Source organism: Cyprinus carpio, chromosome B16 (assembly GCF_018340385.1).
Source record: "Cyprinus carpio isolate SPL01 chromosome B16, ASM1834038v1, whole genome shotgun sequence".
Taxonomy (NCBI): Eukaryota; Metazoa; Chordata; class Actinopteri; order Cypriniformes; family Cyprinidae; genus Cyprinus; species Cyprinus carpio.
The window spans coordinates 30,282,088-30,297,003 of NC_056612.1; the positions used below are offsets into that span (position 1 = coordinate 30,282,088).

The following is a 14,916-nucleotide window of genomic DNA, read 5'->3' on the forward strand; positions in this document are numbered from 1 at the left end:
TGTCTGTCAGTCATTCTGTCTGTCAGTTCTTCTGTTTGTCTGTCAGATGGTCATTCTGTCTGTCTGTCTGTCTGTCTGTCTGTCTGACAGTCATTCTGTCTGTCTCTCTGTCGGTCATTCTGTCTGTCAGTCGTTCTTTCTGTCTGTCAGTCGTTCTGTCTGTCTGACAGTCATTTGGTCTGTCTATCTGTCTGTTTGTCGTTCTCTCTGTCTGTAGATCAATCTGTCTGTCTTTTGGTTGTTCTGTCTATATGTCGGTCATTCTGTCTGTCTGTCTGTTGTTCGGTCTCTCTGTCTCACTGACAGTCATTATGTCTGTCTATCAGTCATTGTGTCTGTCTGAAGGTCATTCTATCTGTCTGTCTAATTCATTCTATCTGTCTGACAGACGTTCTTTCTGTCTGTCAGTCGTTCTGTCTGTCTGACAGTCATTCGGCCTGTTGTTCTGTCTGTCTGTTGACTGTTCTGTCTGTACTGTAGGTTGTTCCTTCTATCTGTCTGTCTGTCTGTCTGTTGGTTGTTCTCTCTGTCTGTCGATTGTTCTGTCTGTCTTTTGGTTGTTCCGTCTGTATGTCAGTCATTCTGTTTGTCTGTCAGTCATTCTGTCTGTCTGTCTAATTCATTCTATCTGTCTGACAGACGTTCTTTCTGTCTGTCAGTTGTTCTGTCTGTCTGTCTGTCAGTCATTCTATCTGACTTATTGCAGTTGAATTATCAAATTTTTATTCATTTAATTTTAATTCTACATCCTTAAATTCATATTTCAATTGCTTTTTAAAATCTGAATTGAAATTCTGGAATTTAATTGGAATTAAATTTTGAATAGTGCACTCAGATAGATAGATAGATAGATAGATAGATAGATAGATAGATAGATAGATATTAGACTACTAAAAATACAGTTAAATGTAGATCCTTGAAGTAAAGTACTGTTGCAAACCACCATCCTCCATGTACAGTCCTGAAGCCTCACAAAATGCTGGCTGTCCATGCCTATGCTCCAAAAGACCGTGGGGGCGTCCAACTACATCGCCCTGGGCTTGTTCAGATCGAAGAAGGAGGTTGGTGTTAAAGAAGTCAAAGAGCACAATACTGTGGCGCACAAGTGCATGAAGGTTCCAACTGAGCAAAACTGTGCTTTTTATACAAACAGAGGATCTACTTCACTTCTCCTTAATGCTCCAGCTTGTGTTTCCTTCCACATGGATGATGTGAAATCCATTTAGAGCAAGGATAATTAGTGGGGCAATTGCACAAACATGGTAAATCGATAACAACAAGATCTTCAGCCATTAAGGTAAGTGAACCAAAGGGCAATTTGTTTAATGAGCGCAATATGCAAAGAGAGAAGAGAGCTGTACATTCTATTGAACTACTGAATGTCATGATGTGGCAGTTAGTTGGACAAAATAGGATTTTCATATGAAAAAAGTCAGACGGAGAAGTCTTTCATGTCAGCCCTCAAGTTCTGCTCAAATTACAGAGGAATCCATGGGATCACACTTTACCATACTATGTTGATACAAATGACAATCTTTTGTGTAGATGGTATTGATTTAAATTAAACCTATACACCATACATCACCAGTTAATTATTTGTATTACTTAAATATTATTTAAATATTAAATAAGTATTTGAACATCTTTACACAAACAGTCTGTCTTCTAGTCTTTGTTCTAAGCTTGTGCTCATCTGTCTCTCAGGAACGGCCCTTACTCCTCCCCAGGCGCCCTGACCTAGTTGTGAGACGCCTCATGGAATCAGAGGTCATTTTAGCAGACCATTTTCATCAACACCATCAAGTAACAATATCAAAGAGAACAGCTTGACCAGTGTCCTTGACTTCATGGAGGAAGGATATCCTGGTTACCAGGTGAGCGGATGATTTTATAACCATGCAGTGTCTAGTAGTCGCACACAATGTTAATATGTAATGCAGCTTGTAAAAGAGAAGTTTACGGTTACTTTTCTAAAGTCAAACTTAAAGGGATAGTTCACACAAAATGTATAAATCTGTCATTAATTAGTCACCCTCATGTCATTCCAAAACCTGTAAGAGCTTCGTTCATCTTTGTAACACAAATTAAGATACTTTTGATGAAATTCGAGAGCTTTCTGACCCTTCATAGGCAGCAACGCAACTACCATGTGCAATACCCAGAAAAGTAGTAAAGACATTATTAAAATAGTCTATGTGACATCAGAGGTTTAACCATAATTTTATGAAGCTATGAGAATACCTTTTGTGTGCAAAGAAAAAAACAAAAATAACGACTTTATTCAACAATTTCCTCTCTTCTGTGTTGCATGTTTACAAGATTGCTCTCGCTCTGCCTGTAAACAAAGTTTAGCGCATCCAGGTTCTACGTCAGACTCTAGCATCAGCAGCACCACACGCATGTGTCATGGTACACTCGTTTAGTTGTGTTGCTGTCTATGCGGGGTCAGAAAGCTCAGACGTTTCATCAAATAATATCTTAATTTGTGCTCTGAAGATGAACAAAGGTCTTACGGGATGACATGAGGATGACTGAATTTTCATTTTTGGAAAACTATGCTTTTAAGACCCATTCACACCAAGAATGATAACTAATAACATATAATATTATCCACGTCAATGCACAATTATGATCTGCTTATTTCAAGCGCATAGGGCACAAGCTATTTAAGGTGGAAAATCTTCTGACTGTCAAATTTTATTGTTCATCAGCTGGAAAAATCATTCTGAAAATAATATTTTTTATCGTTATAGTTGTGCTGTCGACTTTGCTATTCTTTTACAATTAGAATGATTTTAGAAAAAAGTAGAATGACAACACCCTAGAATTGTGGTGGTGTCTCTAGTAGTAAAGCATACATATTATAGTAAAATTCAGTGCTCTTGAAACATTTTAATGGAACATTTTTAGAGTGATTGTTCAGAGACACTTTTTACAGGGGATTTGGTTAGTGTTTCCTAGACAGGATTTGAAAATTGCTACACTTCTGCTCACAGTCGTTCAGACATTATTCTGTGCTCAGTCAAAATAGTCTCAAAAAGTGCTTCTCTTATTAAAAGATGTCTGCTTCTTTGCTTTCAAAGGTGTGCTGTAGCATTGGCACATAAAGGACCATAAAGAAGCTTGTGTGACTGGAAGATTAGCATTTGGAAAACACACTTAACGTTTTCTTTCTCAAGACTGGTTTGTGGCACAGGAGTCAAAATAGGTTATCTTTGAAGTGATACTGTAAGTAGTATATGAAGAGCTGGTGTGTGTTTGTGCGCACTAATTGCGTGTTTTATTAGGTTAACCGTTATATTGTTTACATGTCATTTTGAACCATTTGTTGTAAATAACTCACTATAAATACCAACAAAATTGTTTTTATTAAAAAGTCTTTCACAGATTAGACCCATACTTTACCAACCAGTCACAAACTTTCACCTTTGACCTTTCAGCATATTCTGTCGCTTTAAATACACTACCGTTTAAATGATTGTGGTCTGTAAGGTTTTTTAAAATGTTTTTGAAAGCTAAAAAGTCTAATTTGCCCAATGTAATCTACACTTTTTGTCCAAATTGCATTACTTCAGTATTCCATATACATGTTTTTTTTAACCACTATACACTTTGACCTGGAAAAATAGCACATTAGTGCCACGACAGTAACTGCAAACCTTTTTAACCAGTGACTTCCCCTTGGTGTTTTTTATGTCCCCTCTGCTTTAGCCTTGTCCCTGTTCATTTCAACTCATGCATGCATGCATGCACACAGACCTGTACACACATTCACAAATGCAGCTGGGCAGACAGTTCACTTTAATTACATGCAGGCCCCTTGGACTCGCATCTGAATTTCTGGTGCTAGGAGGACAGGTTGGGGAGGTGTCAGTCACCTAGGGAATAGACACAGCTCAAACACATTCAAATGCATCCTATTTATAGCTCAACCAGGGCAAGTAGAGTGCTGTTTTCCTCTGACTGAGTCCCAAATGAATCAAGTCAATTAGACTTTTATGAATGTAGTTGGAAAATGAAACTCCCAATTTCATATTAAACACAAAAAATGCAAAATGCAGATCTTTTACTATGTAACTGCAGGTTCAAACAAGACCTGTTTTATCTTGCTGCACAATTCACTTATGATACAAAGTCAAAGAAAATTTCTATCTGCTGTACATTTCATTAAAATCTAAGACATTTATTAACTTTTTTTGCAGGCCCTTTGTTTTCCAGCTGAAAACAATCTGCTACTGACAGAAACGGGACACACACAGTAAGCCTGTTTCACTTTTAAATCTTACACTAACTATAATGGTTGTCATAATCCTTCTTATTTTTAGGTGCGTTTAAGATGGTTATTGCAAACTTCATTATGGTATTTTAACATCTTCAGGAGTCTGAGCCAGCATCCCTTAAATGTCCTGGGAACAGGACGAGCAATCTACTGTTAGAGGAACCAAAGCACCATTTAAGGACTTTCATAGTCTGATATATTGTGAGGAGGTATTCTTGTTCATTTGGAAAGTTTTCAAAAGGCACAAGAGATAGAAATAGCACAAATCCAACATATCTCCAGGCTGTGGATTTAGCATTCAGCTTGGATTCAGTGGATTTATTAGGATAGCAAGCCTCGTGATGTCTTTTTCACAGACACAGATGCTTGTCATTTATTGATTATTTTCAACCTAGAATTTTACATGTTTTTCCTGCATGTAAAAATGCGGCTCCATGATACTAAAATGTGGGTAGTTGCTAGGGTGTTGCTAGATATGTCTCAGTTCCTTCCTTTATTGAAATCTATGGGATATTTTTGCCTATTTTTTTTTTTTTTTTTTTGCAGATTGGACCAAAAATATATTAGAAAATAATATATCATTAATCCCTCTACCACAAACAATACAGAATTAGTTACTTGGAAAATAATGAATCTGGAGATCTGAATGAAAGCTGATTTCTTCTATTTTCTTAAAAAGAATTTCACTGAAATTTAGATTAAAGGCTTTAAAGGCTTTAAAGGCTTGTTATACATTTAAATGTCATATTTGTCATATAAAAACATGTTCCTGCAGTGCAAATCTAAGATTTGTTTCAGAGCAACTGTTTCAGAGCAATGTGTCAAATAAGTCATGTGTCTTTGAGCAGACCTGTTGGTCTTACAAGGTCATCGTATATTTTAAAAGGATCAACAAGTCGCAGGAAAAATATATGCACGGGAGAAAGTGTTGCTCTGATGTAAATGCAGCCCTTAAAAAAACAACCTAAACGGGAAAATTCAGACATAGATTTTATTACATGTCTTTAAATGGAACAGTAAAAACAACTTGTATTATAAACAATCAGTGAGTTGCACAAAGATGAACAGAACAGGCATGTAGTAATGTTGAAAAATCATTTTGATGATTGCAATCTCACGTTAAAATACTTCTCCCAGCTTAATGTGCAGAGACAATTCGTAAGTTGATTCAGTCAGAATGTGAATTTGCTCTGGTTCTTTTAAGCAGCATAAAAACACTGATTCAACCAATGGTGCGAGTCTGGGGTGGGGTTAACTGTTGTCCAGCCAATGGCAGTGTTTGTGAAACCCGTTTTTAATAAAGTCTTTATTTTTGCAATTCTGTTTTGTGCCACTAGTTGTGAAGAAAATCACACTCTTCACCTTACAAGAAGTTGTAATATACTTTTGTCTTTAAAATTATTTTTTCCCTGAGGTTCAAAAATTATAAATAACAATTTAGATTTTTTTAAATGTAATTTATAATAACAGTTTTAGTACTTTTTAAGACCATTTTCTATTCTGTTAAATGGTCTGTTTTTGCTGCTGCTGTCTTTTAAAGTTGGTATAAAATGGAAAATCAAGCTATCTATTTTCTAAATGCATGTTATTGATCTTATTGTGAACCATTCATCCATGTATATGTTTAATTTTTAAACCTTTTTTGACCTCGTGATCTCTAATCAAAATGTCATATATTAACTCACCTTCATGTTGTTAAGAAGATATTTTTAAGACTGCTAGCAACCACAGTTTTGGTTCCCATTGACTTCAATTGTATTTTTTGTCCATGCAATAAAAGTCAATAGAAACCAAAACTGTTTGGCCACCAACATTCTTCAAAAAATCTGATATTCCACAGAAGAAAGAAAGTCATGCAGGTTTGGAACAACATGAGCATGAGTAAATGATTACAGAATTGCTATTTTTGGATGAACTATACCTTTAAACCATGCCTCCTTCTTGCAGTTGACTGCAAGTTTGCATGTACAACTGCCTCTCTCCAGTCAACAACTGAACCAAGTCCCCAATGGATGTACATCACAGTATGGAAGAAAAGATCTGTTGCTACTTCCATTATTTTGCAACATTAAGAAATGCCCCATTTGCATGTGAAACGAGCAGCAGCACTTTATCTGCAGGTTTGCACTCATTTCTAATACAGTTTTACCACTTTAGCCACTTTGCAAAGCTGCATTAGATTGTTACAGAATTGCAAAGTTAGGTTTGTGACATCAGAAACATGAGAACGTTCAGTTGTTTTTGCAGTATGATTTAAATCAATTATTTTGAGGCAAGTTACATTATGTTTTCCTAATGCAATAAACTCTAAAGAAAAAGCAAATTTTGATTCCTCATGATATGAGGCCTTGTGGTCCATAAAAGACATCTCTTGCTCACTTGTTCTTTATCTGTCTCTCTTTCTCCGGTAGCTTGCAGGCCTGCTGTTACCACCAAATATCTCCTGCACTGCTGCGTGTGCTGGCTCGCTCTCGCCCCTGCAACCGCAGCATCTCCAGCACGCTTCTGGCGTAGGCGTCCCGCAGGTTCACCCCTATCGCCGACATATCCGAGGCTGAGCTGCGCGTCAGTCGTTTCAGCGCCTCCCCGTGCCGCAGAGCCGCTTCCTTCATTTTAAGTGTGAAGTAGCAGGCAGAGAACCGATCGTTGATGATGGCGATAGGCAGTGCGAGGATAAGAATGCCGGATAGGATGCAGATGAAAGCGATCACCTTTCCTAGCCCCGTTTCTGGACGGATGTCTCCATATCCTACCGTGGTCATGGATGTGGTGCCCCACCACCAGGCGCTGGGCACGTTTGTGAAGGTGGTCTCAGGCATGTCGTGTTCAATGGCGTATTCCACTGTGGCGAAGATGGAAATGCCCACAGAAAGAAACAGCATCAGGAGGCCAACTTCCTCGTAGCATTGGGCGATCGTCATTCCCAAAGATTTGAGACCTGGAACACACAATGAGGACATAAAGTTCCTTAATCCATAGGCCTATTCACGTTTGTTAAACTCATCAGTGAGAAGAAATGAAGTCAAACAGTATTTACATGTTTTCAAATAGCTATTCAGAAAAAAAAACATTGGTGGCATGTGAATATTTGTTTCATTTTGAACAGATGCACTGGGATAGTTCACCCCAAAACAAAAATTCTGTCATAATTTACTCACCCTCATGTTGTTCCAAACCTGTATAACTCACTTATTTCTGATGAACACAAAAGAACATATTTTGAAGAATGCTGATATTTATATATTTATTTTTGTCCATAAGTCAATGGGAAACAAGTTACCAACATTTTTAAAAATATTTTCTTTTGTGTTCCACAGAAGAAAGGAATTGTCAATCAATTACAGAATATTCATATTAAATAATAAAATGAACTGCAAATAATTGCGAAATTAATGAAATGAATCATTTAATAGACATTGTAAAAGTGACTTTAAACGCAATAAAGTGGTTATTTTATTTGCATGTTAGGTGTGTGATTTTTTTTAATACTCTTTAATTTAAAAAAAAATCATAATTATTTTTTATTTAAATGAACTAAATAAATGTGTTAAATTAACAGCCCTTATTTTAACATTATTACTGCATGCCAAGAGGATAGAGACTAATACAAGTAATTAACCTAATTACGTAATTACTTTTAACCTTTAAAAAATAGTAGAAAAACAGAGAGGCCTCTCAAATAATTAGGGAAGGAAAAACCTTATGGCACTTTCAGCTAATTTATGCCAGCATTCCCCAATGCACTGAACTCTGTGTAACAAAGAATCAAGCTACAAGTGTTAATCTATTTTTTTTTTAACATGACGCTCAAACAATTTAATATTTGACCTCTTTTGCCACTGACCAATTGAAGTGTAGCCAGTGTTTACTAGACGATTTGCATGCCAAATCATTACTTCTTTACCTACTAACATCTAAGATGCTGTTGACAGAATTCGAATCACCGACCGCATGATTTTATTTTGGGTGTAACATGTTCAACAGAGAACTTCTCTTAGTGATGGATGAAATTGTGTTGAACAGATTTCCATATGCAAAACAAGTTCAAACTTTAAAGCATGGCTATAGATATCTTTTCTGGAAATACTACTTAATGTAGACTCAAAAGTCAGTAGTGGCATTTTATGAAGTAACATTGCTCAAGTGTTGTTCTAGCTTTCAGAGAGCCTTTTGAATGCATGCTTTACATTGTGTCAGCTTATATAGGTTAGATCCCATAGCGCCTAGATGTCTTTTTTAGTACATATAGAAGAACCTCTTAATTTGCATCTGCCAGTGTTTGAATCTTGCCGCACACACTCCTTTCACACTCCAAAATGGCACGGCTTCCTGAGAAATGCTTTATTTATTCTTTTTTTAGCTGTCTTGCTGAATTCATTTACAGACAGAACATTAAGCATCTAAAGTCGACACCTAGCCTACTTACTGTGCGTATCAAAGCATGTCCTTTTATTTTTAGAAGCAGGAACTGTATTTTGTCATTAATATGCTGACTTTTGTGGCCCCTTAACCCATGTCTGAGGTGCTGGAGTCAACATGAGTGGCTGTGAAGAACTAGGCTTCTATTTTGAGAAAATGAAAATGCACTGGGGAACAATCAAAAGATTGATATTGAATTAGTTTTTTCATTTATTTCCATTCTCATCTTGACTTACATGTCATATTTGTCTGAAGACAACTCATATTTGATGTTTACGACTATGGGGACTGTCTGCGTGAAATTGATTTTCATTTAGTTTGTGTCTTCTGATCAGATTTGCCACTACTGAGAATAAACACCTTCAGAGGGGCAGAGAATGATGTAGACAAGAGGGACCCGATTATTAAAATGTGACGGATATGAAAATTCCCTCGTTGATTATCTGTCAGTGTTTACTTCAGATATTTATCCTGAGAACATAACTGACATTGTCTGCTTAAAAATGTGTTAAATCTAAACAATGATAGTGAGACCCTGTGAAAATTCAGTCTGTTATTTAGCCACAAAATAAAATATGGCTTTATCTCCTTTAAAAAAGACAAAGAACCATCCAAAGGATTAATTATGAAACTCTGTTTTCCCTTATTTTACATTTCCACATGGAAGTCGGCATGATAAGCCCCCAGTCCCACCAAATTCCCCAACCGTACCCTTGTCTTTTAGCTCTTGCATATCATGTTGTTTAATTATTTGTGACTTTGTGGCTGCATCTTAGAAAGAGGTTTTTCCTTCCACAAAAAAAGCAAGATAAAAGCCACAAATCTGTGCTCAGTAACTGTTTGTGTGTCTAAGGATCTTCCTCTAAGTCTCCTTGGGATACTGTCAAAATATGAATGGATGAATAAATTTACCCATTCTCCAAAAAATAGACTTAAATCTTCATGAATTATTTCATGTCCCAGGTTGAGAGTCCATCAGGAGAGAGTGTTAAAATGCCCAGATGTTCCGGTGGACTGCTGAACAGTGTGCTGTTTATTCTACTTGATTTTATGTTTTAGCCTACACTGTAGTCCATTCATGCTTGAAAACCCTCAAATGTGGCTGAATTAAAATAATTCTGCAAAGAAGAGTGGGCCAAAATTCCTACACAGCGATGTGAGAGACTCATTTTCCAGTTATCGGCAAACCCTTTTTTTGCATTTGTTGCTGCCAAGGGTGTCACAACAAGTTATTAGAATTAATAAAGTGTGAATCTTTAAAGTGTGACAAACATGCAAAAAATAAATAAAATAAAAAAACAGGAAGGGGGCACTGTAAATGATTTTATATGCAGAGCTTCAATGCAGTTACTTCATCTTCATTAATAAATAAGTATGCATAAATTTATTACAGGTTTTGAATTAGATTTTACTGCATTTTGATTAAAATGTACTGGGTGGAATTTTTTATTTTTCCATTTTGCTTTTTTTTGTGGAATATAGTGGTATAGTGGAATCCTTGCTTGAATTTGCTAAAATTTGATAATTGTGTTTTGAAAGTACCAATGGCAAACCTGGTGCATTTGATACATTATGTTTAAATATGTGCAACTTGCAGCAGTGCATGTGTGAATGAAAGCTAGACTTTAAGTAAATCACTTCATTTTCAGTTTGTTCCTTAAACATTTGCAACATTCATTTCAAAAAGGTCCACTACCGTTCAAAAGTTTAGGGTCAGCATTTTTATTTATTTTTTTAATTATTGCTTGTTTCAGCAAGGGTGCATTAAATTGATCAGTAAATATTTATAATGTTCCAAAAGATTTCTATTTGAAATAAATGCTGTTCTTTTGAACTTTCTATTCATCAATGAATCATGAAATAAAATAAAAAACAATTATCATGCTATCCACAAAAATATTATTATTTATTCATTTTCAAACAAATATTGCATATTGATGATGATAATAATAATAATAATAATAATAATACATTTTTCCTAAACACCAAATCAGCATATTACATGTGATACTGAAGACTGGAGTAATGGCCGATGAGAATTCAGCTTTGCCATCACAGGAATAAATTACATTTTAAAATATATATAAAAAGAAACAGTTATTTTAAATTGTAATAATATTTTGCAGTATTACTGTTTTTACAGTACGTCTGATCAAATAAATGCAGCCTTGGTGAACATAAGAGACTTCTTTCAAAAACATAAAATATCTCCCTAAACTTTTCAACCAGTAATGCATGATTATATGTTAAGATTATTTGATAAGTTTCAATAGGTGTGTCACCTGTGGAGTGTCGGCCAAGTTTAAGCATCCTGAGAAACCTCAATAGCCGCAGCACCTGAACTACCCGTCCAACGTTCTCCAGCTCCGTAGATCCTCCATGCAGGCTCTCCACGGCCAGAGTCACATAGAAGGGCAGAATAGCCAGCAGGTCAATGATATTCACCACACTCCTGCTGAATCTACACTTATCTCTAACACACATGAACCTGAGCACCAGCTCACCGGTGAACCAAATGATACAAATGTACTCAAGAGCATCCAAGATGATGGGTGCATCAAGTATAGTGAAGTCCAGAGAAATCAGAGCCATGTTCATGATGGACACCACCACAAAGAACATGGATAGCGTCCCAAACGTCTTGGCCGCCTTAGAGGAGTCCGGCTTCTCCATAAGGTCCCATAGACGTTGCCGTAAGTCGTGGCACAAAGCACCAGTGAAGTCCTCCTCCTCGTTGTCCATTATATCAGCATCCTTACGAATATCCAATGACTCCTTCATCTCTTTCCTACGGTAGTACTTGTCCCTGCAACAGCTGTCTATGCGGAGCTCATCGATGCCCCAGTACTCGATCTCCTGAAGGAATGAGATCACACACAGCTCCTCTCGCACATGTAAGTGACCGGTCTTGTAGAAGTTCATGATGTACTGAAAGGTCTGCGAGTTGCGGTCAAAGAAGAACTCGTTCTCCAAGAAATCTGCATCATCGCACAGATCTAAAGCAGAGTCTCGAGTGGAGAGTGCCAGCTTTCCCAGGCGAGTCTCTGGGTGAGAGGCCAGCAGTTCCTGAGAGAGGATGTAGCGGCTGCCTCCAACATTTATAATGAAGAAGTCCAGCTGATCGTCGCTCGGTAGCGCGGCCTCGCTGAAGAACACGCTAGAGTCCAAGGACAGCAGCGATGCGTTGTCCTCGTAGAACTCTGCTGGACTTGATGAATCTGTAATCATGGTGTTCTGGGTGACGGTGAGCCCTGAGAGACCCAGTGAAGGAAAGTGCATTAGTATGACAAACTGGAAAGAGCAGTATCAATAATAATGAGGATTTGGCTGCTGGTCTAAATTTACAATGAAACTGACAGCTATTTGAGCTTATCATATTTGAATCGTCTTTCTTGACCATGGGCAAACAAAACTGAGTTATCATGTTTTACACTGTTGTTAGTTTATCATGGTTTGGTAAATATTCTTTAGTCAGGTTTTTAGATTTCACACTGTACATTTGTGAACCATTGGTTAATGGTGATAACAATAGTGCACAAAATATATTTGGTTATATTAAAGAATTAGTTCACCCTAAAATTGAAATTCTGTCATCATTCACCCTCGTCTGTTTCCAAACCTATATGACTTACTTATTCTGATATTCAGAATTATTAAAGTACAGGTACATCCCTTTGAAGGTCAGTCTGCACCAAACAACTACTGAACAACAACAGAATAATCTTTTCTCCACAAACTACATTACAAACTTAAGCTACTGCAAAACAACAACTAATATGAAGAAATCAACAAAACATAATAAAAAAATGGTGAGTAAATGATGACAGAATTTTAATTTTTGGGTAAACTATATCTTCAAGTCTTCAGAAACCTGCAGCAAAAATAATAATGTCTCTGCATCATTCCAGTTAATGCTTTTGCTTTTTTTCAGATCCTGGAACTTTCAGCTTTGCAAGTTTCTACAATTGTACAACGCACATGAATATTTAATGATGTAAGCACCGAGATATAGTTTATGGTGGTTGTCTGCTTCTAAAAACACTCGCTATAACATGCAAGCAACATATTGTTTCACTTAGACACCTTGAAAGTTTCATAACTCAGGGTTAAACTGACCCAGGATTTAAAACAGGTAGTATGAAACCTTATAGTGTGTGTTTTATCTAGCATCCAATCACACTACTTCATCTGCCTTACTATTCTAACATATGCATTTGAATAGATATAAAATGACAGTTTGGATAGTCTGTGTATACAATTATATGCTAAGTGTAATACCAACTTATTGAAAGCTCTGTGTATTGAATGAGCAAATTCCCTTAATGAAAATGTTTTTTTTCTCTCTTTTACACCATCACTGGCAGACATCAGACACGGTGGGAGGGAAAAGAAGCCTTTGGCAGTGTCCTACTTTTTCAAAGCTGCGTTGAGATTTAAATATTTTAGCTGGCCTGTCTAATTAATTGAACTAATGGTACTATTCTTGCGATCATTAATTCTCTTTGGTAAGCTCCTCTATAATATTGTCAAGATGGTCATTTTAAAGCCTGCATTTTTAACAAGATCCCATGGGATGACACTAAAGAGATCTGAACACAATGTGAGAACAATACCTTTCAGAGGAGATTTTAGTTTCAAGCAGTTTTATTTTTATTCACTAAAGCAACCCACTGTCACTGTACTGTACCACTGTAAAAGTGAACAAAAGCACTGCTGTTTATACCTCATCTGATCCTTAAAAATACTTTCATTAGTGTAACCAAATAAACTCAGTAAGTCCAGTCACATTCTGACTTAAAACAATCCATATAGATGTTACCATATTAAGTACGTTAGGATTTTAAATTAACTTAGATTTAAGTGTTTGTTTTGTTTACATATTGGCAACATGAAAACATTAAGATAATTGATTGCAATGGAAAAGAAAGGATTGTCTTCTTTGAGATGGACAAAAAAAGAAAAGAAAGCGTAGAAGTACAAGCAGTATTCATCTAAGCATTCTGAAAATAAAAACGTCCAAACTACTACAGGCTTTTATTTAGAAGCAAAATCTAGTTCAATGTAAAACATATTCAGTAGGGAACAAAAATAAGATGTTTAGATCCAGAGAAGTAACAACAATAAATTACTATTTTATAAAATTCAAATAATGCCCATCTCTCAATCTAATCGCAAATTCATGTGCACAGATAGTGATGTCTTGAAGATTCTAAATTCATATTCATATGAAATAAATGAATATTTTTAAAAAAAACTGCATTTACATAAGTCACAAACTAATGCATAATTTTATATACCAAACAAATATCTAAAAATACAGAAATAACAGTAACTGTGGACACCCACCTTCAGCCTATAAGCCTACACTGAAAGCTTGTGCGCTTGTGTGAGGTGAGCTGGATCCATCTGTCTCTTTACTCTGTTCCCACTTCAAAAGATGTTGCTCCTCTGTCGATAAACTGAAGTACATAATGCAAACCGAATGTTCCAAAATGTTGACAGTGAAGAACCAATGCAGCTCACGGTTTCACAGGTTCACCAGAGTTCGGAACAGTTCTGAAGCGCGCTCGTGCACCTTTCACAAGCGTTTTAACGCGCTGGAGAGAGTGCGAGCTATCAGCCAATAAGAAGACATTTTCAGGCTGCTAGGCAACAAACTCCAGACACTTAATACAACCAGTAAAAAAATAGACGCGTTGTAATCGTCTGGAAAAATCAAAGCCTTCGCTGTCACGAGATCTACGCTTGGATGCGCGCGCAGCACGTAGAAAGCAACTATGCTTCGTTCCTCGTGGGTGGGTCAACTTTGCCCTTAAACCTACGCTTGATTCAAATAACTTTTCCCACACATTTCAAAACAAAGTACATGGTTTGGTAGTATGAACAGTGTGGACACTGGACATGCAGCTGCGAGTTGCTTTACAAACTCCGATTTTAGAGCATAAAGCCTGACAAACAGGGTTCTGTGAGGGGAATGTGTAGAGAAGTGGGTTATTAAAGTTTGGCAGTCCCTGCTTTAAGGAAACCTAAAATGTAAAAGCACATGACAGAGCATTTCTTTAACACCTCTGGTGCTCATTTTACCGGATATATAAATAACAACAGCAACATGGAATTAAATGTACAATCTATTCACTTTGATTAGATAATTGCTGATCTCACTGCAGGCCTGCATATTGTATAACTACATAATTGTATAACTGATGATGCGTTAATTA

At 36.6% G+C, this 14,916-nt stretch overlaps 1 protein-coding gene and 1 long non-coding RNA gene across 3 annotated transcripts; one reads left to right on the plus strand and one right to left on the minus strand.

Annotated features, from left to right (window-relative positions):
• The first annotated feature begins 1,799 nt into the window (after nt 1-1,799).
• On the plus strand, nt 1,800-6,821 carry LOC122140074. Of its 2 annotated transcripts, none has more exons than XR_006156798.1 (3): nt 1,800-1,874; nt 4,203-4,258; nt 6,691-6,821. It is a non-coding gene; the product is annotated as an uncharacterized LOC122140074 (long non-coding RNA). The 2 variants fall into 2 exon arrangements; XR_006156797.1 differs by lacking the exon at nt 6,691-6,821 and adding an exon at nt 6,227-6,355.
• Nucleotides 6,532-14,782, minus strand: LOC109081189 (potassium voltage-gated channel subfamily V member 1-like). Its single transcript, XM_042741849.1, has 3 exons — nt 14,045-14,782; nt 10,981-11,949; nt 6,532-7,217 (listed from the first exon to the last, which is right to left on the minus strand). Exons 2-3 carry the CDS (start codon nt 11,924-11,926, stop codon nt 6,706-6,708), a joined length of 1,458 nt encoding a protein of 485 aa, XP_042597783.1. The 5' UTR covers nt 11,927-11,949; nt 14,045-14,782; the 3' UTR covers nt 6,532-6,705.
• Nucleotides 14,783-14,916: the final 134 nt, after the last annotated feature.

Excerpts from the sequence above, each read along its gene's own strand:
- LOC109081189 (XM_042741849.1), bottom strand. The coding sequence starts at position 11,926 with ATGATTACAGATTCATCAAGTCCAGCAGAGTTCTACGAGGACAACGCA. Across the intron at positions 7,218-10,980 it reads ACTTGGCCGACACTCCACAG|GTCTCAAATCTTTGGGAATG; the intron begins GTGACACACCTA and ends TGTGTGTTCCAG.